This window comes from Rissa tridactyla, chromosome 1 (genome assembly GCF_028500815.1).
Source record: "Rissa tridactyla isolate bRisTri1 chromosome 1, bRisTri1.patW.cur.20221130, whole genome shotgun sequence".
In the NCBI taxonomy this organism is placed as follows: domain Eukaryota; kingdom Metazoa; phylum Chordata; class Aves; order Charadriiformes; family Laridae; genus Rissa; species Rissa tridactyla.
This window is the reverse complement of record NC_071466.1, coordinates 188,000,082-188,027,233: the sequence shown is the minus strand read 5'-3', so window position 1 is coordinate 188,027,233 and position 27,152 is coordinate 188,000,082. Positions and strand designations below refer to the sequence as shown.

Below are 27,152 nucleotides of genomic sequence, written 5' to 3'. Positions count from 1 at the left end.
CTCCAGAGGTCCCTTCCAACCCTACGGTTCTGTGATTCTGTGAACTGACCACAACCCCCATTCCCCGTCCCCCTGTGCCGCACTGGGGGAGGAGGCATGGAAAACCAGGAGTGAAGTTGAGCCCAGGAAGAGGGGAGATGTGGGGGGAAGGTGTTTTAGGGTTATTTCTCATTACCCTACTCTGATTTGATTGGTAATAAGTTAATTTCCCCAGGAGTCTGATTTTTGCCCATGATGATATCGGTAAGTGATATCCCTGTCCTTATCTTGATCCACGAGCTTTTCGTTGTATTTTCTCCCTCTGTCCTGTGGATGGGAGTGACAGAGCAGCTTGGTGGGCACCTGGCGACCAGCCAGGGCCAACCCACCACACTGACAGAGGGTGAAAAAGGAACTACAAATTATTCAGTTAATATTCATAAAATATTCAAGACCTGGAGAATGTCTTGTATCAAGAAATGTAGAAAGTTCAATCTGTTCAATTTATAAAAACTACGTGATAATAGTTACAACATGCAATGGATATTAATTTTCCTTTGGGGAAGAAAACACCAGGTAAGAAAATTAATTTTACTTTTTAATTTGCGAGAAAGAACAGAGGCAGATGACTGGAATCTGAAACCACAAACGAAACGTTATCCTCCTCATGTTCAAGGCAAGGCGTTCATCAGCCCGCTGAGGGACACGATGCCTTCACCATCCTTTGCAATCACCCTAAGTTTAGGCAATTTTATGAAAATTGTCTTTCAGAGAAGCCACGTAGGCTGGAAGCTCACAGGCCTGCTGCTGCTCTTAGGTCTGCCTGGGGAATACCAAGGTCTGTGCCCTTGTGGCCAAGGCGGCCAATTGTCTCCTCGGGTATATTAAAAAGAGCATGGCCAGCAAGTCGAGGGAGGTCATCTTCCCCCTCTGATCTGCCCTGGGGAGGCCGCACCTGGAGTACTGTGTCCAGTTCTGGGCCCCCCTGTTCAAGAAGCACAGGGTACTGCTGGAGAGAGTCCAGCGGAGGGCTACAAAGATGATGAAGGAACTGGAGCACCTCTCTTATGAGGAAAGGCCGAGAGACCTGGGTCCATTTAGCTTGGAGAAGGGGGATCTCATCAATGCTTACAAATATCTAAAGGGCGGGTGTCAAGAGGATGGGGCCAGGCTCTTCTCAGTGGTGCCCGTGACAGGACAAGGGGCAACATGCACAAACAGAACACAGGAAATTTCATCTCAACATAAGGAAAAACTTCTTCACTTTGAGGGTGGCAGAGCACTGGCACAGGCTGCCCAGAGAGGTGGTGGAGTCTCCTTCTCTGGAAATACTCAAAACCCGCCTGGACGCGTTCCTGTCCAACCTGCTCCAGGTGAACCTGCTCTGGCAGGGGGGTTGGACTAGATGATCTCTTCAGGTCCCTTCCAACCCCTGCCATTCTGTGACTCTGTGAAGGTGGCCCCCAAAGGTGCCAAACATATGAAAAACTCAGTATTTGATCATTCTCTAAATATTAAGCAGGAAACAGAGTCACAGAACCATTTTGGTTGGCAGAGACCCCTAAGATCATTGAGTCCAACTGTTAACACTGCCAAATCCACCACTAAACAAACCTTGTCCCTCAGCACCACACCTACCCGACTGCTAAATACCTCCAGGGATGGCGATTCCACCACTTCCCTGGGCAGCCTGTTCCAGTGCTTGACTACCCTTTCGGTGAAGACATTTTCCCCTCAAAAACGCGGGGGGACATGCCCGCGCCGCCTGCACCGAGCGGCCGCAAAGGAGCCAGGGCGGGTAGTGGTCCCGCTCCTCCTGCTCCTCCTGCTCCTCCTCCTCCTCACCGCCCCCTCGCTCCCAGGGCCTCCGGGGAGGGCAGCACCAAGTGCCGGCCAGCACCAAGGTCCCGGGGCGTCGGGCAGGCCCCGCTCCGCCCTCACCGGCCGGACAGCCCCGCCCGAGGCCGCGCCCCCCGCGTGCCGCTCCGCACGTCGCCGCCGCCGCCACAGCCGCGACCTAGCCCCGCCCCACGGGCGCGCGGGGCGCCTTGCGTCGCGTCGCCCCGCCCCGCCCCGCCCCGCTCGCGGCGGCCGGTGAGTCGGCGCGTGCCTCAGCTGTTTCCGGCGCGCGGCGCAGGCGCAGTAGCGCGGCCTGGCCGCTGTCGGTGTTGCTGTTGTTGTCGCCGCCGCCGCCGCCGGCCTCCTGCCCGCTCCGCCGAGCTGGCACCGCGCGGGCCGCGGCCCGCCGTGCTCCTGAGGGGCCGCAGGCCCTGCTTGGCGCTCGGCGGCGGCTTGGGGAGCGGGGGGAGGCGGGAGACGTTGCCCAGCAGGTACCCGCCGCCGGGCTGGGCCGCGGGACGTATAGGCGGGAGTGAGGGGCGGGGGGGGCGGTGGCGAGCGCGTGCCCGGCACGCGGGGCTCGCGTGCGTGACGCAGGGGTGGGTGTGGGCGCGGGCGCGTGACGTGGGGTCGCCGCCGCCACCGGGCAGGGCCGGGGGGGGGGGCACGACACAGGGACGGGACGGGACTCGGTGTCCCGTACGAGGCCGCTCTCGAAATCGTTTCTGCGAAATGGCGCAAAGCAGGGGGAGAGCCCGCGCCCCGCCCGCGGCAGGAGAGTCCCCCCCCCCCGCCGCTATATATCGCTGGCCTGGGGCACGGCCGCACGGCGGCGGTGACCCCTCAGGAGGGCTGGCAGGCGCAGGGCAGGCCCGGCGTAGGTTCAGGCAGCGGCTGAGGGAAACTGTAAGTAAGGACGGTGGTGCCCGCGGCGGTATCACCTCCGCTGCTGCTTTGGCTGCGGAGGTGTCAGCCTGCCTGACCTCCTCTGGCACTTGTCACAGGAGCTAGAGAGGTCTGGGCTTGTCATTTAAGCAAATAATGGATTTGCTTCTGCGGTTTCAGCGCAACTCTAGTATACTGTGTAAAACTCTGATCCACTCCAGAAACATCTTTCTTTGTAGGGTAAGGATTATATACTGCCTTCAGCTCTTAGGATAGAAACACGTTGTTGAACTCGTGACCTTATGCTGAAGCTTTGTTCAAAGAATTGGTGTCCTTTCTTCCCCTGGGAGGAATTCTACAAAGGGGTGATAATGTAACGAGAGTTTCATTTGAAATTTGGTGTTGGCACAACGTAATTTGCTAAAGAGGTACATATTTTTCTCTGTTGGAAAGACTATGAAGCAACTTTATGGATGCCAGTAAATGCTTTCAACAAGTGTTGTGCATTGCTCAAGATGGACTTAAACTGGCCTTTAAGGAATAATATGTTGAAATTAAAATGTTGGGATAATATTACCAAATGTCCTGAGCAGTAGATATTCCCATGAGATTGTTTAATTTGAATGTTTATCTGTCTTTATTGAAACAATAAGTAAGCTGCACCTGCTTTAGACAGCTCTGTGATTTTAGTTTAACTTGTTACTGGTTTTGGGTTTACAGTGTTGGTTTTTTTTATTTTTCAGACAACATCGTGATATGAAAGTTATTTATTGAAATGTATTTTCTGGAATGAAGGAGACAAACAACATAGGAAAGGTGTAATTATTTATAAGTAATGACAGTTCATTTATCTTTAGACGCATATTTGTTCTTTGTGATTAACCCAAAAAGTCTTTGGTGGAAGCAAAGAAACAAATACCTGTGTTTGTATAGACCTAAAGTCTGTTGGAGGATAAATCATGCCATTCACCCTAGAGTATTTCATACAAGTGAGCCTCGGTGTAAATGGGCCAGAAGCAGAACATTTTGGTATAACAAATACATTTACAGCCATGACTTTTTATACTACAGAGTTTCTCAACTTTTAACGTCTTCCAAAGGACTTACAAAAGTGAACAATCGCATGTCACGAATTAAGAATACTATAGAATCTGTTTCAAAGGCAGTGTCTGGCACTCACAGTGAACTGGTTTCACGAATAGCTCGATTAAAGTCACACTCAGGTAGCCTGGGAAAAGCAAATAAAGGTAACGCAGATGCAAATAACATCAATGCAAATCTAGAAAATGATAAACAAGTCACAGATGCCAGAACACAGGAGGGTTGCAACAGAGGCCCAGCTGCAAAGAAATCTGCTTGTGCAAGTGAAAACTCAGAGTCTGTGTTAGTAAGCTCAAGTGACAGTCATCAAGATATTCCAGAAGATTCAGAATCTACTAAAACCCACCTTTTTCATATAAGCTACTTTTCTACAAATTTTGGACAGACTTACAACTTCGTAGCTGATCACATCAACTGGTACTTTAACAATAATTCTGGTATGGATCAAGAGAAAAAAAGGAATGCTTTATTACAAGACTCTAAAAGTGAAGAGAGGAATAAGCTTGATTCATCAGAAGACACTGTAATGAGTGAAGAAAAGACAGTGGATTCAGCAGCTACTTTACCTCCTGAAGCGGAGGCTCTGGGTGCTGTAAAGACAAATACTGCTCTTCCAGTTTCTACTAAAAAAAGTATTGCAAACTTTCTTTCATATCCTAGTAACAGCGTACAAGCTTTTGTAGACAGTTACATTGGTGGGTTGGTTCCCAAGTTAAGATCTGATACAAAAGTTGTTTCACAAGAAAAGAGTAAACAGCCAGAACAAGAAGTGTCTGAAAAAGATGAGGAGGACAAAGCAAAAGAAGCTAAGACAGCAGAAGAGAGGGAAAGGCATCTATCTCTTCAGAGAGAAAAGGCAAGTGTTTATATATTATTTCTATGTATATTTTATACAAGTGCATATATACACTATACACACATATATGTGTATATACCTATATGTAAACTTAAATATCATACTGTAGTTTGGTTTGGAAGGGACCTTTAAAGGTCATCTAGTCCAACCCGCCTACAATGAGCAGGGATATCTTCAACTAGATCGGGTTGCTCAGAGCCCCATCCAAGCTGACCTTAAATGTTTCCAGGGATCGGGCATCTACGACCTCTCTGGGCAGTATTTCACCACCTTCATTTTAAAAAATGTCTTCCCTCTATCTAGTCTAAATCTTCCCACTTTAGTTTAAAATCATTGCCCCTTATCCTATTGCAACAGGGCCTGCTAAAAAGTTTGTCCCCATCTTCTTTATAAGCCCCCTTTAAGTACTGAAAGACTGCAATGAAGTATGCATACTTAAATAAATGAGTATATACCTACGTATGTACTTACATACCTATAAGTGCATCTGTATGTACACATTTATATGTATACGTACACATGTACTTACATAAATAAGTATATATATACACAGATATAAAAACCGCATAAATTTATATATACTGGTATTGTATGTAAAGTTATATCTAAACTTGCATACACATATATGTACTTATAAATATATAAATGTCTGTATACATATATAAAAATGTGTATACTTTCAATATAGGTACATGTATATGTAACTGTATATATAAAGTGTATAGTATGTGTGTGTATAGTATATACATATATTTTGTTTATATATATGTAGGGAAAGAGTACATAAATATAGACAGATCTAGTTGCTTTTTATTGTTGTAGTTACAGCAGTCTTGCACTCCTTCATGGTCCAAATACCATGATTTCACAGTTGCCCTGAAAATATGTCTGAGTACATGCTGACACATGTTTGTTTGGTGTATTGTTGCTGTGAGCCGCCTTTATTTTTCTAGTAAACAAGGAATCAAGAGGTTGCCTGTTTATGTTTAAGCAATGCTGCCTGTAGCAGATCTCCAGTACAACATGCTGTCCGTTACTTCTGAGAAATCTTAAAATAACAGTTTGGAATTAGTCTTGACAAATCATACACATTTCTTAGAGCACTTTTACGTTATCTGTATGACTTTATCTTTTTTTAGATTATTGCAAGAGTGAGTATTGATAACAGGACTCGAGCCTTAGTTCAAGCCCTACGAAGATCCTCTAATCGAAGAGTCTGTATCAGCAGGGTTGAAGAACTGACCTATCATCTTCTGGAATTTCCAGAGAGCAGAGGAGTTGCAATTAAGGTGCAAATAGTCTTTATGCTTAGGCAAAAAATAAATATCTGGCACACAATCGATGTAGAATAACAGAAAACTTTCTTCTATGCTTTTGTGGGCTATTCATATTTTCTATGTGTAAAGATTACAATATGAATGTCTGTAGCTATTTTTTAGCTGGTCCAGGCAGACTCGTATGCAAACTATCAGTAGTTTAGCTAAAGGCTCTTAAGATTGCAATGTTTAATTTAGAAGCACACAGTATTGTCATGTGGATAGAGAGTGTAGCTTATTCTAATGGTAGATGAAGGTCATACAGTGTGTCCTCTGTCGCAATTGACCAGTCGAGAATGTACGGTACGGTTGATCTGCGTATGCACAACAGTTTTTATGCTTGTTTGCATGCTTCCTTCGAAGAGAGATGACAAGAGTGGAGTATAACCATCAAATAAGTTCATGTAATCTAGTCCTATTCGTTCTCTTTCCTGCAGTGAGAGGACAGGAGGTGGGTGATAGACTATTTGAGCAGTACTAGACAAATCACAGCATTTGCCAGTCCCGTGCCTTTTTCCACAAGATGTGGCAGGTGTGTGACATAGATTGTAGAGTTGCTGGAAAGGAGATCTTTAGGAACGGAGTGCAAGCCAGGTGAATCATCTGGGCAGGGTACAGGTCAGGCATCCACATGAATAGATGCGAACTACTTTGTTATGAAGGAGTACATTCATTACTCCCAGTTTGATTATAATACTCTATATTTTTGTGATAATAATTGACATTTAAAAATTACTTAGTGTGAGGAAGAATTTTAATTTTTTTTTTGTTTTAATATTAGTGCACTTAGAAGGCATTTCCTGTTTTGAAGCCATGTGATACTTGCACAGCAAAATCTGGGCTTTTAACTATACTTGGTGTACTCCATACTTGAGTTGGTCAATGTGACATTAAAGTCAGTAAAACTAAACTGCTGGTAAATATAACTTCCCTAGCTATTCAAAAGATTTACATTTTACCTTGATTGTTCACTTCTGATGGGTAGTTACTTTTAACAATGGGGCATGTACAACATAGTATTGGAGTCCTTTCTTTCCCTTCTTAGAAAGAGAGATGGGTACATACAGGTTTAGAGAAGTTCTCCTCTGAGCTTAAGTAATGTATTACTTTTATACTTAAATGCCAAATTAGTAAATTTAAACATGGAATCTTTTTCTGTAAACATATAGTTAGAGTGAAATATCTTTGTATTTATCAATAGGAAAAATTAATCCCGTGCCTACTGCGACTGAGACAGGCAAATGACGAAAGTCTTCAGGCTGCTGTTAGAGAGACTTTAGCTATAATTGGATATACAGACCCTGTGAAAGGCTGGGGAATTCGAGTCCTCACTATTGATGGAGGAGGAACAAGGTAAAACCTCTGGTTTTTTTATATACTTGCAGCCCTTTTCATACTGTAACTGGAAAAAAAATTTCCATTTCTCTTTGATAAGTTTGTGTCCAAAGATGCAATTTATTATTTACGGTTCTGTTACGTTTGACTATCCAAGTGGTGGGTATTATTTTTGTATGCATTTGTGCTTAAATTTCCATGCATTAATAGCCCTATGACACTGAAATTACTTACCCGTTTAAAGTTGGCTACACACTAAAAGTGCTTGGATTGGCTTGTTCTCCTTTTGGAAGTAAATTAAATGGTGATTTGAGTTAGTCTGCTCAGAAGTCTAATCTCAGAAATACAAAATTGATGTGAAATGCTAGAAGTAGTTTATACTCTTATGATTGTGTTGACTTAGTAAAAAAAAAAAGTTCTTGTTTGGAGGCTCACCTGCCTTAGCAGGACTGATCTCTTATGAAAGAATGAATAGGCAAGTGGTGAAGGATATTCTAGCTGTGCTGTTGATTTATAGTTCTTCTGCAGCGAACGTTTTTTTCTTTTTAATTTATGCACCACATGTCCTTAGTTACATGTGCCCTAGTTCTGCATGAATTCATGCACCTACCACAATTTGTAAAGAGTAGTAGCTGAAGCATGTTCATTAAATTTGAAGTCTGGTATTTGCTAAAAGCTGTGTTTCCAGGCATATTTGAAGAAATCTTATTGGGCAAGTATTTACTGATTCACAAATCTTTCTTAGTAGAAAGTCTGAAGTCATTGCAGAAATAGTTTAATGAACTTTTTGTTTCCCCATAGTATTTCTTTACTTGCATCAAAATCGCTTGTCTTCGGTAAGGAGTAAGTGTATGTCACAACTTCAACATTTGTGTTTCCAAAAGTTCATTGTAAACCATAAAGATTTTACAAAGTAGAAAGAAGGGTGCTGTATGTATAAATAAAGTGTGTTAATTTTCCAGTTGGATTTCTAGGAGAGTGACATTATAAGACACCTTATCTTTAGAAAGCGGTATCTACCGCTGTGACACTAAATGAAACAAATCCAGAGAGTGAGCCTGAGTACTGACTGCTTAATTGGTGGTGTTCAGCTGGTTATAGTTTTGGACTGGGTTGATGAGTGCTCTTCAGCAAGAGCCAGGACAGATCTGGGACAGCGGGCAGGAGGTGCCATTCTCAGCAGAATGTGCTGGCAAGATGGTACTTGGTTTGGTGCTTCTTTTGCCATACACAATTCTGTACCTCTAGCCCAGCACAGCACCTTTGAATGCCAGGTACTCTGTTTCATGCTATAGAAGCCCAAGTCTGATGGTCTAGAACGCATCTCTCCTATTATTTCAGACACACTGAATTGAGGCAAAAAACCCACAGACAGAAAAATACTATGTCCCAAGGGGCATTATATAGCCCTGTTAAGACCAAACTTTAAGTGCTGTGTGGTGTGGATGCAGCTAAAATCTCTCCTGAGTCTGCATCTACAGAAAATTATTATCCCTGAGCCTTTGCTACTGAACAGAATGGCTACAAAACAATATGGCTGTAACTGTTGAATACTCTTTTTGGTATGCCTGAGTATGTCATTTATATTTAGTATTCATCATTCCATTTTAATTGTGTTCTGCTGCTCTTTTATTCCCTGAAATATTCAGGATTCTTGCTGTTGTAGGTGCTCAGTTGTAATGAGTTATAATTAAGCAAAGGTGTGCTTAATTAGAGCTATGTAAGATGAAACTACCATTGTATGTGAAGGGCGCTTTTTTGTGTTTCAGGGGTTTAGTTGCACTTCAGACTCTACGGAAACTAGAAGAACTAACTGGAAAGCCAGTTCATCAACTTTTTGACTACATTTGTGGTGTAAGCACAGGTAATTATCCAAATTATCCAAAAAATCCAAACACTTTGGAATCTTGCTGTCAATATAGTAAAAGAACATCTGAGAATAAATGTAGATTTTTGCAGAAGTTGACAGTTTCTGACTTTGTGCGTAAGCTAGAAAAGTACAGGTGTGATTTCTAAAGTCTTTCTTTTTTCTTCGGAATAAGAACTTAGCGTGATGCTTGGTATGCTTGTAACTTCAAACTAAATTGTCATTTTTCAACCAATATGAAATCTTAATTTTGTGCACAGATACAATTATCTTAGATGTTTATGGGTCTTTACAGACAACTGAGGTAACATCCCTCAGGGACTAATACTGGGCCAGAGGTGTTTCCTGTCTTTACTAATGGCCTGCACAGTGGGACAGAGTGTGCCTCTAGCAAGACCTTGGATGATACTAAATTAGAGGAAGTGGTCAGTACAGTGATGCTCTTTGTTCAGATCGGCCTGTGCGGGTTGGAGAAGCAGATTGACAGGAACCACCTAAGGTTCAGTAAAGCCAAGTACCAAGCCCTCTATCTGAGGTGGGCTGACAGGCTAGAAACCAGCTTTACAGAAAAAGGCCTGGTCCTGTTGGAACAAGTTGAACACGAATTATCAGTGTACCCTTGCAACAAAGAAAGCTGACCACATATTGGTTTGTATGCGGAAGAACACACCCAACAGATTAAGGGTCTCTGTTTGGCTACTGTATGTCTAGTTTTAGGCTCCTCAGTAGACCCTTAATCTGTTGGGTACATTCTTGTACGTACGGGGTGAGTCTGGCAGAGGGCCAAGTAGATGGTCGGGGGAACGAAGTTCATGACAAAAAAAGGAGAGTGCAAAAACTGGGTTTATTCAGCCTTAAGAGGGGAAGGCTAAGGGGAGGGCTTATTGCTGTTTCAAGTAATGGGAAAATGCAGAGAAGATGTAGCTAGACTCTTCCTGAAGATGGACAATGTTAGCGGAAAAGCTGACAGACAAGTTGGAATATGGGATGTTACAATGTGGTGTAAGGAATCATGTTTTCCTTGCAAGGGTGGTCAGACACTGGAAGGAGTTGCCTGCACACGCTGTGGAATCTCCATCCCTGGAGATATTCAAAACTCAGCTGAACAAGTGCTGAGTAACCTGTTCTAATTGAACCTGTCTTGAGCAGGAAGCTGGACTAGATGACCTCCCAGCCTTAATTGTTCTGTGACTCAATGATAAATTACTCCTCCCTAGGAAGAAGGAAACTCTAAAGTGTAAGTTTCCTTTTAAGACAGTCGTCTCTTTTGGAAACGATGCTAGACCAGTAACAGCATAATGCTGATCGCTAATGTAAGAGGCATGCTGTAGTTCAATAGCTGTTTCCTTTAGAACCCCAAATTCTTCAATTTTTCACACCATACTCATTTTCCATACAGTTTCATTTAGAAATAACATTACATGCAGATCACCATGACTAGTCACAATGTTCGTGTTTCCAGAGATTTGCTTAGTATGCTCAAAATAGTAGAGAAGAGGAAACTGTTTAGGTCTGCTAGACAGATTTTGTTTGTAGGCACAATATAGTTCCCTGCTTTACATTTTCAATAGTCTTTGAAAGAAAAATCCATTGTTAATTAATTTAGCAGTCAGTGGTTGTTTCTTTAGAACATAATTTCACTAACCAAACACTTCCTTAATGTCTCCCTCAATCATGATAAAGGTGTTTTACCGTTGGTAGAGAGGCTTGGTGTTCTTAATTCGATCCGATTAGAACTAACTTTATTCTTAATTCTTTACCAGATTTTGGGTTTTATACTTTTAGTAAGTACTTAACATATTCTTTTAAGCTTTGTTTACACTGTCAAGCATTTGTCTGCGGTAGTCCATCTTGCAATAATAGGTGACAAGACATGGCTGGGACAGGTTGTACATATCTGTCAGCATGTGCTAGCAGTGTGCTTTCCCATTTCAATGTGTTAATGGTACATATGCCGATAGAATTTGCATAAGCTTGCAGCTGGATGAATTGTGGTTTAGAGTGATGTATTAAATGAAAGGAAGGATGCCTCTTGTGTGTTACAGTTCTTTTTTTCTGTTGTGGTTTTCATCTCTTATTTAGCTGGTTTACTTTTGAGGTTTAGAAATAATGTTTGCTGTGAATTCAGCATCTTAGAAACTATCTTTGTAGTTAGTTTCCCTGTACTTCACTGGTGGTTACAGGGTGTAAATGCAGGCAGTCACAGAGAAAGATCACTGTAAGGCTGCTGTAATGGGCCCTGTGTATTTGGTCACTTACCTATTGCTGAGCATATCTGGAATGGAAGTGCCAGAAAATCTGCAAGTACATTCAATGCACTGATGGACACTGAACTTTTTTAATGGGGAACCACATTAATGTAAATTCTCTACCGAGTTTGTACCTGTAGCGATAAAAACAAGGCAGTTGAGAGGAGTAAGTACCATTGCCCCATGAACTGAACTCCTGGGAATTCTCTTAAGCGAGAGTAATTATCACTGTTCTCCAGAGTACCACATGCTTTTATAGAAGCACAGAGCACTTAACCCATTGAGCAGAACTTAACTGCAGGTGGGTGTGGCTTGTATGTTCTTTTCACGGCTGGTGTGGTCTCCCAGTATATCAAAGATACATCTCAATAGTGATATAATTTAGTTACAGGAAGCAGTAAACTGCTGAAGAGTGTGTGATCAGGCAAAGTGTGTACTACCACATTTTCAAATGTGCTGGCCTGCTCCAAGAATTTTAAAAATACACTTTTTTCCTAAATTCCTATATTGATCTTATAATTAGTTGCATTTAGATGCATATTCCTCCCAAGTTGTTAAGAACAGCATAGAGCGAGTGCCCTCATGTATTCTCCCAGTCTTCAGTGATTTGCAGATGAGGAGCCTCTTTAAAAAAAGCTGGCATCTCTCTGTATGATTTTTTTTTTTGTCCATGATGTCTTTCCAGTTTTGAAATGCATTTTGAAAACCTTTCTGATGGAAAAAAGGTGTGGTTTTTTTTTTTTAGGAGAACTCATCATTAAGTTGTGTCATGGTATTACACAGCTGGAAGCGTCTGTAGGAGGTTATCTCATTTCCCAAGGGAAGGATCAGCTGTGTTGTGTTGCACTATTGACAATTTTCTAAGATTTCGAATCATGTCAGACCTCTTCAGAAAATTTTTGCTAGTGCTCTGCTGTCTTTACGTTTGGGGGGAAAAAAAAAAATCCAAATGTGTAATGTGGACCTTCCTGTTGCAGTTCAAATTTGTTTCCTCTTCTCCTGACTCCCCAGGAACAGGGATAACAGATTCTTTCTTTTCTCTTTGTGGCAGCCTTCTGGGCACTGAAAAGCTTTAGTCGTAGCCTCTTTACTCAGGCCTTTCTTACAGACTGATTTCCTTGACCTGTGATTGGGTTTTGGGAACTTTTGTGTGTGTGTGTCTTATGTTTTTTCAATTGGTCTACATGATTATTGAAAAATGTTATTCAGGTGCAGCTGTAGCACTTAAGCTGAAGTCTTATTAGTACCGAATAAGGTACTTTTATATTTTAGGTGATATTCTTGCCTATCATGTGTCTTATTAGCCAACTGTATTCCTGTGTTCTTCAAGATATGCTCCTTAGCCTCCCAGGGTTTTACTTAGATATTTTTTCCCCCTGAAGTATTGGCCTGGTCGAGATGGCGACATGGTGGCTGGAGCGTAGGAGTCTGTGATAGACAGCAGGATGTGATGGAAGCATCAGAAACCTTTTTCACTGAACCGTGATAGAGCCTGCACTATATCTTTGATTTTGACCTTCCTTTCCTGTGAGTGTCTTATTACTATCCAGCAGCCCTTTAATGTGTACCTTGACCTGATATTACCTACTGCCACTTGCATACTGATGCAAGCTGCAGTTTTTGGTGCTGTTTCTCAGGAGGTGAAGTGAAAATGAGTTTGTAGTTGGTATGAATTTTGTCACTTTGGCTTTAAAACTGCTTACCAAAATAGAAAATGCTTGATATTCCAGAATTGGTGCTAGAGAGTTAAGAGGAAAAGAAAGTAGCATAGGATTTGCATTATTCAGGAAAATGGTGTTTCTCTGCTGCTGGATGTTTAGTCTGTGTTGAATACAGGCATTTGGTGATTTGGCAGTTGAGTAAGTTTCTCTTGATGAAACTTTGATGTGTCAGGTGGGCCCAAGTTATATTAAGCATGTGTGCTATGTTTTTAAGAATTGAGACCATGAATCTACTGACACTTGGCTATCAAGGTGATGGCGTTTCTAAGAGCAAAAGAAGCTTGGAAGTCGTGTTTCCCTTAAAGCCTTCTATAACTTTTTTTATGTAGTTGTTTCTGCATGTGTTTTACTCCAAGAATTTGCTCCTTTTAAAATTAATTTTATTCAAACCCATTGCAGTAATTTCCAAATTGGAAAAATCATGTGTCCTAATTACTCCTAATGCTTAATTACATGTCCTCACAGTATTGCACAATGAGATTTTAAGGTTGTATGTGTCTCTTTCAGTTTAACATATCTAAGAATTGTAGTGATTCATTAATTGTATTTTTCCAGGCCTTTTAATGGTATTCTGCAACCATGCTTTTTTGGATACTGTTGTTTTGTTCCTAGAAGGGTAGGTCATACATGTTTTTTTAGGCACACACTAGATGGCAGTATGTATGAATGACTAATTATAAGTGGTTGCAACCAAATGTATTCCAAAATAGTCAAAACTCCCTTCTTTTTACAGAATTTTCCTAGAATTTTTCTTTACTGACTCGGAGTTTACCAAATAGCAAGTAATGGTCCAAATATATTTTTAGTACCGTAGCATTGATTTCTCTTACTCCTCTTTTCAAATAAAGCAGTGGATTTAATTTGCTTTCTTCCATATATGTGTTGGCAGGGATGAAATCTGCAAAATGAAATAATGCTATTTGTCAACTTCTTATAGTTCTGTGTCTGAAAGCAAACTCTTCCTATCTTGTATATGTCCTTTAAAACATGGTTCGTGATCTTTGAACAGGAATTTAGTGATATAAATGTCAGCTGATCTTCCCTTTTCAAGATAGATATCCTGCTAACCTATGGACTACATTAAACAGTAATCTATCTTTATAATCTTACTCCAGGCTATATTTTACATTTCAAAATACTTCTTTTTCAGGAGCTATATTAGCTTTTATGTTGGGGTTGTTCCATATCCCTCTGGATGATTGTGAAGAACTGTATCACAAGTTAGGATCAGATGTTTTTAAGCAGAATGTCATTGTTGGAACAGTCAAAATGGGTTGGAGCCACGCCTTTTATGACAGTGATATCTGGGAAAAAATGCTCAAGTAAGTAAAAAAATGATCAGCTGAAAAATAATTACTATAATATCTGAGAGCCTTCTGTTTTGTTTTTGTTTCACTGGTAACCAAATTCTTAAAACAAGTAGAAAGGATTAGTATATACTCTCATTCTTTTGAAATAGCTGTTTTCATAATTACCAAAACATTGAAAGCCTTTAATGTAATGATTTCTGTTTCTGGAGAGTAAAGTAAGCTTTAGTGCACTGATTTCTGATTATATTCCTGTATACTTGCCAGCTCGGCTTCATCTGACTCATTATAGATCTGCTACAAATTTTACTAGCCACCTGCTGTGCCTTTTTTTCTTATAGGCGACATGGTGAGAAATTAAATAATCTGCTGTAGTAGGAATTTTTAATCTTAGCTGCTGTATTGACGGGTTTTGCCCATTGCCTCTTTCTTTGAACAGGGAAATGAGCTGTAAGGATTGCAATTAAAACATATCTGCTGTATCGGAGTTGCCAGTGGAATGGTATTTGTTCATAGATATGCGCATTAATGGCTATTTAGGAAAAGTCACTGAAAGAAATTATTAATATTTATTACAAGCTTTATAACTTAATTTTATTCATCTGTATTTGTATTGATAGTTCCATTGTTTATACTTTTTAGCAAGCTAATGTCATAGTGTAAGCTGGCACTGCTGCCAAAAGAACTGAAACACTTTCTCTGAGAGCAAATGTAAAATGGTAAAAGCTGGTTTGGATAAGTAATGACAAGCTCCTTTGGGAACAGGATTAATGTATTTTATGGGATTGAAACAGTTTTTCTGTACATTATAGCGGGAATACCTGTGCTGCCTAAGCATCTCACTTCTTTGCTGAAGTGGAGATAGAGGCTTCCAAGCACTTCTCTGTGCTCTTGCATATTTTTTTAGGAATAAGTGTGTTTATCAAATGATTATCATGAGTTTTTCTTCCCAGATATCTGGAGTTCCTCTTTTTTTAGAAAAGAGATTTTTCTCTGCCTTCCCTCTTTTCCTCCCCTGCTCACATAAAAGAATTCTTGTGAAAATCAGAATTACCTCATGTGAAAGTATTTTACATGCCTTTAATTAAAACGCTATTATTCTTTGCAGCTACATGTAACATGAGGGAGGTAAAGCACTCTACTCTTGTGCAATGGACAGAAGCCAGGCAATTATTATATTATCCATAGATTAAATTAAAAATTAAATTTGCTGATCAACAAATAACGTTTTTGACCTCATTCTGCAATGTTGAATGGAGATGCTATGCCTATACAACATTTTATTGAAACAGTAGGGATTTCTGCAGGCTTCTAGAACTAAGAAAGGAATTCAAAGGTTATGTAGCATCTCTTTATAGTAATAAGGAGGTCAGGTCTAAATTTCAGTCATTGCATAGGAAAACTGCTTCATGTTTTGTTTTAAATTTAAAAGCCTTACATGTGCTGGGTGGCTTTTTTTTGTCTAAATGGTAGTAGACTTGTCAGCCTTGCTTGAAATAGAGGGTATCCATTTACCATACACAGGCATGCAATATACATTTAGGCCTACCACAGTATTGGTGGTATTATTTTCTGTCAGAAAGTATTCTTGCTGAAAAGAATTAAGCTAATGTTGCATTAGGCTAATGTTGCATGCATTCATGAGGCATACTATAAATTCCATTTGAGAAAATGACAACTGATTTTGGTTAACTAAGTTTTTATTCTGAGTGCTCTAGGGAATTGAGTTTATGTCTTATATACATGTTTATTTTAACTCTTCCTATGCATTCCTTGAATTGCAGTTTGAGGACTGGTTTTAATCAGTTACTTTGTGCAGAAAACTATACTTACCTTACATCAATGTATGTAATGCTATATTGAATTGCATTTGTAAGAAGCAGTTGGCTTATAGTTTGAAGTTTTCTGTTGTTTTTTTTTCCCTGTTGTTTGCATATACAATTTTCTTCTTTTGTATTGTCCTGAGAAGCTACAGAGAAATTTGGTGAGCAGCTAGAGGTTTTCACAAGCAAACTAAAATCCCATACTGGGAATTTGTAATCTCGAGAAGCAATCAAGCACTGCGTAGGGGGTAGGGTAAAAGTTACATGTTCTCCGTTGGTAGGAAAACGGATAGCGCATGTGTTTGGGATTACAAATAATAGTACTTCAAACCAGTATTTGCTATGCAAATTGAAGTATATATTGAGACTGCTCTCCAGTGACTCAACCGGCAACACATTCTGTTCCAGTTAGTCACTGCAGACATACTCAACAGATTCTGCAGCATTATCAGTGGGATGTTCTGTATCTTTATGGAATGTGCAATAAAAGGCTCTCTTGTATGTTTGGTAAATAGTCGTACTTTCCTGGTACTTTTGTTGTTATAAGGGGGTAAAAGTTACAATTTTGCGTTTCAAATTTCTCCAGACTATTTGATTGTACCCTGGCTGCAGCCCATTAGAATGTTTCTTTAAGCATATGGTTGTCAATATGTTCTTCATAGCGTTATTGAAATAATTATTGAAATATTAGTGACTTGAGCCAATGGAAGAGCAACATTTGTAAAGGAGACTTGTTTAGGTAGGTCATGTCTAGAGGACGTAGGTCACAGAAATAACAAAGCAGATAAATGAAAAAATAGGATGGTAAATGAAATTATGTGTGAAGTAATAACCTGTGAGTGGAAAAATGTAAAATACAGGATTTAAACTAATACGAAAAGTGATTTGGGTGTTGTCATGGACAATTTAATGAAACATCTGTATACTTGTGGTCAAGCAAGATGATTCAGTGTGTGATGGCTGGGATTGAAAATACAGAAAATATAATACTGTTCTATTAATCCATAATACAGATTCATTTAAAATACTATTTATAGCCTCAGTTACCCCATTTTAGAGAATATTTGTTGCAAGATTGGTAAAAAGTATCCAGTGACCTAAAGACAACTTGCACAAAGGAATTGGGACTCTCTATCGTTAAAAAAACCAAACAAGTTAAAGCAGTAATTTGACATAGTAAGATATCTTGAGAATTACTGTTCTCATCTCTTCTTCAAGAGCAAGGGACTATTCAATAAAATTAAAATTAGGAGACTTTCTCTTTTAACACAGTATGTGAATAAACTGGAATTAATTGTGTTGTGACCTCAGTAAAGAAAATAATTGAACAGTGAGGCTTGACAAAGACATTTTCTATAGTAGGCAATTACAGTATTAATGCTAGCAACAAAACTAAAATAAATTTGCATTTATCTTTAGACCTTAATGTCTAAAGTTGCATAGTAGTTTAAGGGATTTCTTATACCTACTCTGAAGCATCAGTTCCTAGCCTTCATAAGAAACAAAATGTGAGAAAATAATTATTCAGTTTGCCTGTTTCTATCATTAAGCAGTGGATATTGCTTATGCAGCTTTTTAATCTTTGCATTCAGGGTTTGGGGAAAAAAAAATCTCATACAGATATTTAGGAATAAGTAGATGAAACTGATGCAAATAACGTCAGTATATGTCTCTCATATCTCACCTCTGTCAATCTCATCTTATTTTTGAATGTTCCTACTTCATGGTTTCGTGTGTCTTTGTCTCCTCCTGAAATCAATTAGTGAGCGTAGATGGCACTCTTCCACTTCTGGTTGATGACTGTGAGACTGGAATTAATGCATTTAGTGGAAAAATAAAACAAAACAGCACGAATGATGTAAGAATTGTGTCAGCAGCAGTGTTTGATGATAGGACTAGAAGCTGTCCCCCTTCCTCCCTATCAAGAACGCATACACAGTCATCCTTCAAGCAGAGATATCCACTAGTGGAACAGTAAATTGTCCTGCCTCCAAATACAGTTTACTGTCTACATTGAGGACTACAGCAGTTGTAGCATTTAAAGCTTCTTTTATCTTCTGACATGACTAGGTTGATAAAGGTGTTGTTTTTAACAGTGGAAGCGCTACTACCTACTGTCACAGTAGTGCGAGCTGTAGATGGATGATCTCTTAGCAGCAACACATGGAATCGCCTTACTTAAAAAGTGTGGCAATACTGAAAACCATCTTTGCAGAATAAGGTAGATGTGCCACCTGTGTTTGTGTGGGCTGTGTCCAAGGGGAGGGAGAAAACTTGCTGATTTAAATGAAAGCCTGTTTGGAATCATTATGGATGAGCATCCGCTCTGTAGAGTTTTATACGTTTACTGTAAGCAAATCAAACTTGAAATAGATGCTGATAGGAGATTATTGGCTAGTATTCTGATATCCTCTAGTCTCCTGTACTATGCAGGAGGGCTGCCTTCTAGTAGCAATTAGAATATTGACCCTAATGCTGATGTAATGATAAATTACAGTGCTGACTATTCATGTGATTTCACTGTCAGATCTATAAAAATGTATGCATATGAAGAAATTCCACCTGAAAAATAGATGTTAAATGCATATTGAATTATTGTTGTGGAAAATTACATGTAGATGTTTTCGCTTTCTTCTAAATCATCTAGACTGTTGTCTGTCTTTCTTTGCTTTTGTTTTCATAATAATTCGAGAGTAATTTTAATTACTATAAAATGGCTTAATAAGGATATTGCTGCATTTAAGAATCAAAAAAATCAAAGTACTTTGTTTTCCTCTCACAAAGTAGTTGAGTAATCCTGATGATTTATGTTTAAGTATGTGGTGAAGTGAGTAACTGAATCAAGACCTCAATCGCTCTGCAGACTTATTTCCAACAGCCTTGAAGGTTTGAAATATTGGTCCATTGAAGTCAACCGTAGAAATCCAATTATTAAAGTGAAGTGATGTAAGCAAGCATTGCTTCTTTTAAATGCAAAGTTCTCAGAAGTAAGGATGATAAAAATGTATGTCTTTTATTCATGTTAAACTGATGGAGCATTTTCAATTTTTTACACTTATTTGTAGGGAGAAAATGGGCTCAAATCTTATGATTGAAACTGCAAGAAATTCCAAATGTCCGAAGGTAAGTACAGTTTTCTAAGGCAAATACTAATTATATATTCCACGAGTACTTTTAAGAGTTCTGAGTAAGAGTACTATCCCTAGAAGAATATTGTATAAACAGCATGAGCATTGATACGCTCTTTAAGCTTCCATATGAGATAACCCATGTTTTTAAAGGATAAAAATTCATTAGAGACTTGAATTTCTACAGCAATTTCTTATATTTTTATTTAATACTTTAAGTTAGAATGTGCTTCAGAGATGTTAAAAGGCTTACAAGCAGAGAAGTAGTAGGTCAGCTTGTTGAAGTTGTGCAAAATTTGTTTTTTCATGTAAGAGAATTCTAGTATCTGGAGATCCTGTCGCATCAGCTGTGATCTGTATTATTGTGTAGTGAGAGAACAGGATTTCTCTTCAGTTTGTCTGGATTACCAGCTTTTCTCCAGTCACGTTCACAGGCCCCAAGATCTCTGCTCTTCCTGTATGATCTAAAAGGCACCAATTAATTGGAGGGGTGTTATATACATCAGCAGCACAAAACTGAAAGATGAGAAAGCAAGGGTATTTTATTTTTGGTGAAGGATAGGGTGTGAAGAAAGAAGAGAAATATAATAGCACATATTTCAGAACAATCTGTAATTAACAGGTATTTTGGTGTCATAGCACTATATTCAATGCTTTACTGTTAAATGGAAGATATTCACATTTTTCTAAACATAGAAACATGTGCTTGACTGACTGCGTTCCTAGTCTGTGTCTAAAACAAGGACATGAAAAGGCTGGAGTGGTATGTTGCTTTCTGAGAGCGAAGCTGTCCTACATTGACTTGAAAGTTATCTTTGAACAGGGATCTTTGGCTTCCTTCCATGTTCTTCAGTAATAAAATGTGAATATAAATAGAGTTGAAACTAGCTATTCCCAGTAATTGCTTTGTAGTGCTGGCAGTGGTGGCACTCTTTACAAGGCACAGCAAAATTAAAATAAAACATGCAGTTATGTGGTCTGTTAATGTTAAATTTATGGAGGGGTGGCTTTTTCCAGAAGGTGCTCAGCACTTTACAACTTAGGCTTCTTCATGAAGTGGAAGTATTACCAAAAAACAAATTCAAGCATCAGTTTGATAAGCTTTCTGTTAAATCTTCCAAAGTTGTTTTTTTCTTGCTGCTTCTGGTAGTGCTTAAAACCAAACTTTCCTTTTGACAAAAACAGGAAAGTTTTCCTCCATCAAATGATGGAGTACAAATCATGTATGTGTTTTGCTTCTGCATTGTCATACAGAAGTTATAGTTTTCTTGTTTTCTTTTTTATAAGGATGGACTTATTGTGAATTAAATGATTTAACTTATGTAGCTGAAGAATGGAAATGTATACAGTGGTATCACAGCATCAGCTGTTAGTGCTGTTGAGTAATGTTTGCCAAAAACACTCTACTCTGTTAAATAGTAAACAAAATAGAATTGAACACACACTTGTCTGTTAAAGAGTATTGTTGTGAACAGTGCCAGGCTGGCTGCATCATCACTAAAAAGTCTTGCACGTTCTAACACTCACCCATAACTATAGGTGCTCTCACCTTGTGTAATTATATCTGTAAAATGTGTTGGGTTTTTTTTTGTGCAGTTACATGGTTTTTTTTATGGAAATGCCATTTGGGCTTTTCACTTAGATTTACATACATATGTGACTTTCTGTTAATGACATTCAGTGTCCCTGCAAAAAGCCTTGAAAGATTTATGTTTGATTATTTTGGGTTTTTTTTCTTTGGGAGAGGTTTTTCCTGCAATCCTTTAACTCAGGTTGCAATATTAAGTAATCATTTGCTCGGAGAAAGAATTTGGTTGATGTTTCTAACGTTTGTATTTAATGGCATTGTCACATTCCTGGTTACAAACTTCTGAGAACAAACTATTGAGAATGAAGGCAAAACATTTTAAAATCGTATAGATGACACCATCTTTTTGTTTAAATATCAATGGATAGATATTGGTAGAAACAGAATAGCCACTGGAAACAATTAATTTCAGATTAAAAATAGCATTTTTCTTCAGGGAATTTGGTTGGGGGGCAGGGTTAGGGTTTGGGTTTTTTTACTTTCACTTTTTAAAATTTAGATAGGCATTATAAAAAAGTAAATAATGTACCAAGTAGGATTACAGAGATGTATTTAATGTATAAATTGAATTTCATATTGTGGGAGGTTATTATTATTATCATTGTTATCATCATAATCTTGTATAACTACTTATGCTCCTCCTAACTCACTAGGTAGCTGCAGTAAGCACCATTGTAAACAGAGGAACACCACTGAAAGCATTTGTTTTCAGAAACTACAATCACTTTCCTGGTGTTAAGTCTCATTATATTGGAGGCTGTCAGTACAAACTGTGGCAGGCCATTAGAGCATCATCTGCTGCACCGGGTTACTTTCAGGAGTATGTTTTGGGCAACGATCTTCATCAGGTATGTTGAAATCTTCGCTTTTAGTAAATATTTTCCAATATTAACACCCGAGTGTAAAAGCTGTCTGAATTTCTGAATCAGAACTAAGCAAGTGAGTTGGTAGCAGAAAGGAAGTCTAGGGCAGACAAGGGTAAGAAAGGAAATTTTTGGCTTGTATAGCCCTTCTAGAACTGGAAAAGGGTATAGGCTTAAAAATCTTAAGTCTTCTCAGTACAAACTTAAGCTCTTCTGCTGTTCCTTTCTTCTCTGCCTGGAAGGAAACCTTATATGAGTTGTAAATTGCCTCTGACTTCCTGCTTACAACTGGTATTTCATTGAGCATTATTTCACTAAACAGATGGTATGACTTAAATTTTAACAATACTGTAAAGAGTGAAAAAATCAAGTTATGCATTTCAGCGTTCCTTTTATTAGAGCATAATTTCAGTTTACGTTCTAATTTTTTCCATTGATAGCTTTTTAAGCTCTACCCTGGTTCTGAGCATGTAAAAGGAATAAGAGATGCCACAGCAGTAAGATTAAACTCAGAGGACAACTGCAAAAGAAATTCCCTTGAGGATAAAGCAGTGTCTCTTCTCAGCAGTGTATGCTATTTTATTGTATTATAGCTTCTGGTGGGGACCCTGGTTAGTAAAGAGCAAGGCAAATTAATTTCTTTAGTAGTTTTTTAACAATTGTGTTCTTGTCCTCTGGTGCCCCTTTATCATTCTGCAGTTTTCTGAGTTGTAAAAAAATCCTTTTTACAGTACATATTAATTTAAAAATATTAGTATGTATTTTTAAAAGGATCTGTTGCAGAACTGTGGCAGAAAGGACTACAAAGGGTGACTGAACCAGGGACCTTCAACAAAGACAGCATAGGATTCTATCACTTAAATTTAAGAAAGCATCTATTACATTTCTGTCATATTAATTCATACAGGGGCATTAGCCTCTACTAGAAAGCAGTAACAGCATAGTGTCCATTAAAAGGCAGTGTAATCTCATTAGCATTGTAATGTGCATAAGTAATATTGAAGTTTGAAGACTGACAGATAAGTAAGGAGTATAAATAGTAAAAAATGTATTAGATTAAGAGATAATAAACAGAAGCTAGAATTTTATCTGAAAAAAACCAGCATACTTCTATATTTTGAATTAACATTTATAAGGAGATGGAATAATTCTATTCAGCTATATGGAAGGTCTACATAAATTGCAGGGGGAAGGGTTCCCATGGAGGGTAAGATGGTGCTACTACATCAGAGAGATTCTGAGAGTTCTTCCATTTTATTCTGTTTCTCTGTTTCCCCTTTTTGTTTAGGGTCTTTTTTTCCCCTCTTATCGCCCCCAACACCCCCCAGCCTCCCCAGTATGTTGTTATCCCCAAAACATTTTAATCCCATACTACCTGAAATAAGAAAGTAAGTTTTGGCATATTTTTTTTAAAGATAAAAATGGAATAACACAACAGATATTCCAAGCCTAAGCACTGCTTGAAATCCTGAAACCTGGTCGTCTTCCATCTGGCCAAGCAAAACTGGAAAGGGAGCTGCTTTAGCCTTTGGAGCTGTTCCAAGCTGCTCCTTAACTGCTTGAATGGATCAGTGTTACGCTATGTGAAGCACTTTTCTTCCTCTTCTCACCTTTCCACCCCCTCTTTCCTTGAATTGAGAGTACATCAAAGTCTGTCCGTGCTTCTGTATGAAGAATAGCTATGTAAACAAGATGATTTTTAACTTCTTTGTAGTGCTTAGACAATTATTTGTCTTAACGTCATTTCTGAATTACCAGACTTCTGTAAAATGCAGTAAGGTGGATATTCATTTTATCTATATTGACTTTTAAGTCCAATTCACCAGACCAGAGAATGTATGATTAGTGTCAATAGAGATTAGATCCAGTATTCTCAAACACACAGAGCTAGAATGAAGTCTAGTTAATTTTTTCCTTTTCCCAGATACTTTGGACAAAGCCCTTCCATATTATTTTACCAACACTGTTTCACACACCCCATTCTTTTCTATTTGACGTATTTTAATTACTAGAAAGCAAGGGCTTAGGATGTGGTTCACTTTTACAAGCCATGAAGAACTAAATATGTTTTCAGTACTAAAACTATTTATTGTAGTAGAACTAGATGCTAAATTTTCTGACTTAAACTTTCGCATCATCTGAAAAATCTCTCTTCTTCCCAGACATGATATTTAAATACTTTTGAATTCTTTTAGGATCTAAAGGTTGTCATCTTTCACGTTCTTCATGCTTTTCTTACCACACCTCTATTTCCATAATGATCTATTTTCTGTAGGATGTGTTTGGTTTTTTTTATGGGCAGCCAGCTAGCGAGGTGCTGCATGGCAAATGCCATATAACTGGCTTCATGCAGATTTCTATCTGGGATTCTAAATCCACCACTGCACACTCAAGATACCTTGAATTACCTTGTTTTAACCCTGGGGTAAGAGCCTTCATGTACATAGCAGACTGTTACCCTTATGTTCTTGGGTTTAATGGTACCTCAGTGGAAAGATGAATTGAAAAGAATACGTATGCATAAATATCTTTTTAAATAAATAGAATCCTAAATGCAGTCATATTCCTGTTTAAAACAGCTTTTAAAGTATGTTAATAACTCTTAGTCCTTAATTATAGCTCATATCATAAATATGAGATAGCAGATTTTTGTTAAGCGTCTTTATTCTAAAAAGGCACTGCAACTGTCATAAATTCATTGCCCAGGTCATGTATGATACTAACATTTCTAGCTTATATGGCAATATTTGCTCTTTTCCGTCTTACCACTTTAAGCCTGTACACTACCTAAGAGGTTGGGCTGCTTTTGAACTGCAGAAATAAATGAAGCATAACATCGTTAGACATTCTCAATAGTACCGTGATTTTTGTAAATTGCATCAGCGCTTTACAGTAATTACAATAATTTACATTTATTAATTGTAAATAATAATTTATGCCAAGGCTTCAATATTGTAGTACAGAGTCAGAAAGATGATGGGCTTTTGAAGATATTTTTTTTTTAATATGGTGGGAACTTAGATTAATTAATCAACATAATCTCTTCTCTGAATATGAACCGTGCTAGTTTCTTATTAACTTAAATCTGCTTTTGCAGTGTTGGTATTTCTAAATAATTCAAAGAACAGAGGTGGCCAAAAGGTGAAAATGATTGTAAAATGTCTGTGAAAATTCAGAATGGTAAATATAATGAGATTTGTTTCCTGGCTTTCAAGTTTGGGACTCTGAAGGATCCTATATGGAGACCAGGTTTTGTATTGGCTTATCAGTCAGTTCTACATTTAAATCTGAATGAAAAGCACTCTGACAGTTAATCTGACTTAGGACTCTTCAAATGTATAAAAATATCATTTTGATAATGGAAATTTAGTGGATTTCTTTTATGGTCAGCCTGCATATTCTTTTGAAATTGGAATCCTTTTGCAAACTATATGAAATAGTTGAATCAGAGTAGGATTGAGATGAATGCGTAAAAATTTTATGTATGATTCTAGATGTATATGCTGGAATCATGCCTGAACTGAACTGTATCTATTTCCTTTAACCCTCACTTTTCCCTAATATATATATATTTATATATACATGTGTATTTGTGTACACACATGCATGCCCTTTCTCTGGGAACATTCCAGTCTGACTTCCTGTGCTAGTCACTGTAAATGTTTGAGGGGATTGTAAAGTGTGTCAATTTATTAATAAGGTAATAAATTATTTTTACAGTTCTTCTGATGTATTAGTTTAGAAAGAGATTTCTAGGTGCCCAAACACTTATTCTTATTTGTGCTGCAGATAAGCTGATGCCAGGTTTGTTAAATTTCCACAAAAAGCAAGCAGTTCAAAACCAAATCGCAATATTTACATTCAGGTCAATCGTGCCATGCTATCTGGTTCCACTCTGTCAAGTAGGAAAAAACAGTGCAGCTGTTGGTAGATGAGGGGAAGAGGATTAATATTCTTTGTGGTTCAAAAGAGGAACACATTAACATTCAAAGGGATTTAATCCCTGTAACATGCTTCTCCAGGAACTGTGCGAGTCAAGTCATGATATTACAATATAGAAGCTGTATTGCTGCGTATGTCAGCTTTTTTATATTAAAATCTATTTATGAAGCACTGAGGGTCTCTTAACCTCTCCTTCATCCTGTTACAACAGTGATTTTATATTTTTTTTCATACTTCAAGGGGGGGGGGGAAGAGGAACACCCCCCCCCCGTATATATTCCTCCTTTTTTTTTTTTTTTCTTTATTTTCTGTAGCTTGAAAAGCATTAGGGGTACTCAATAACCGTCTCTTCAGTAGACAGTACAGTATGCTAAGGAAATTGACAATTAATTAAAAGAGCAACTTTAGATTTAATAAAACCATTATGTACACTTCATTTACTAGGTTTTACAGTAGAAACTAAATTTGTCCCAGAGGATCAATTAAAAGGGCAGCGGGGGTTGTGTGTGTGGAGGGGAGGTGGTGGTGAGTTTAACAAAGCCACAGATTTTTCTCAAAATAAAATATGATCAATTTAATGCAAAGGACTTGATCACCTTTTTCTTGATGGCTTGCCATGATTTCATGTATTGCAGTTTCATGTATTAAAATGATGATGTTCAAATAATCATATTTTCTTTGAGCAAGAACAGATACTAAAGTGGTTAAATTGGCAGCTAATCTGTTAGTGGAGTTTTAATAATGCAGGTGTAACAGGATGTGTGGTGAGAATACAACCTAGAAATAAAAACCATGTACAGTACAATAAAATGATGTAACTAAAATTTCAAGTCTCACCTTCATTCAAAAAAGATAATACACAGGTTCTTTCTATTTTTTCAAACTTTCCCTTTCCTTTTATTAGGCAGTAAATCTGTAAAGCCATTTCATCTTTGTAGCTTGTTACAGGAGAGGCCTTCAAAAGTGATTCGCTTAGTGGATCCTACCCTAATTGGTTTTACACGGTAGCTTTTAAAATTAGATTCAAGGGTGCTTCCCAGGCTCTAAGAAGACATAGAATATAGGTCACATTGAAGTTCTTTTCATTCTTAGGATATGCCATGGTGATCAGTATGCACCAGAGCTTATACAGACTGCGGTTTAATAGGTGTATCTTGTTCTCACAATGATAGAAACAAATATTTCTTTGTTTCTCTGTCTACTTGTTGCCATACACATTTTCCTACAGCCTTGGAGGCAATGTTGCCTACTGTTTAAGGAAGAGGGAGTTTACTGGAATGTGGTAGCTACAGGAATATGTGCATTTCTTTTTCTCTTACGGGTTCTAGAGGTTTGATTAGCAGCTCTTAAGGT

General features: G+C 38.5%; 1 protein-coding gene across 7 annotated transcripts in view; it reads left to right on the top strand.

The window, feature by feature from the left end:
• The first annotated feature begins 2,109 nt into the window (after nucleotides 1–2,109).
• PNPLA8 (patatin like phospholipase domain containing 8) overlaps nucleotides 2,110–27,152 on the top strand; it is a 40,181-nt gene continuing 15,138 nt past the window's right edge. For 3 of the 7 annotated variants that reach the window (XM_054194298.1, XM_054194277.1, XM_054194287.1), the window contains exons 1-8: nucleotides 2,110–2,309; nucleotides 3,447–4,660; nucleotides 5,800–5,949; nucleotides 7,178–7,329; nucleotides 9,081–9,175; nucleotides 14,299–14,470; nucleotides 19,344–19,401; nucleotides 21,648–21,842. In XM_054194298.1, the coding sequence (XP_054050273.1) occupies nucleotides 3,539–4,660; nucleotides 5,800–5,949; nucleotides 7,178–7,329; nucleotides 9,081–9,175; nucleotides 14,299–14,470; nucleotides 19,344–19,401; nucleotides 21,648–21,842 (1,944 nt within the window). In that variant the 5' untranslated portion in view covers nucleotides 2,110–2,309; nucleotides 3,447–3,538. Of the gene's footprint in view, nucleotides 2,310–2,598; nucleotides 2,725–2,942; nucleotides 3,132–3,446; nucleotides 4,661–5,799; nucleotides 5,950–7,177; nucleotides 7,330–9,080; nucleotides 9,176–14,298; nucleotides 14,471–19,343; nucleotides 19,402–21,647; nucleotides 21,843–27,152 lie in introns of those variants that run through there. The other 4 variants (XM_054194237.1, XM_054194247.1, XM_054194257.1 and 1 more) reach the window with 4 other exon arrangements.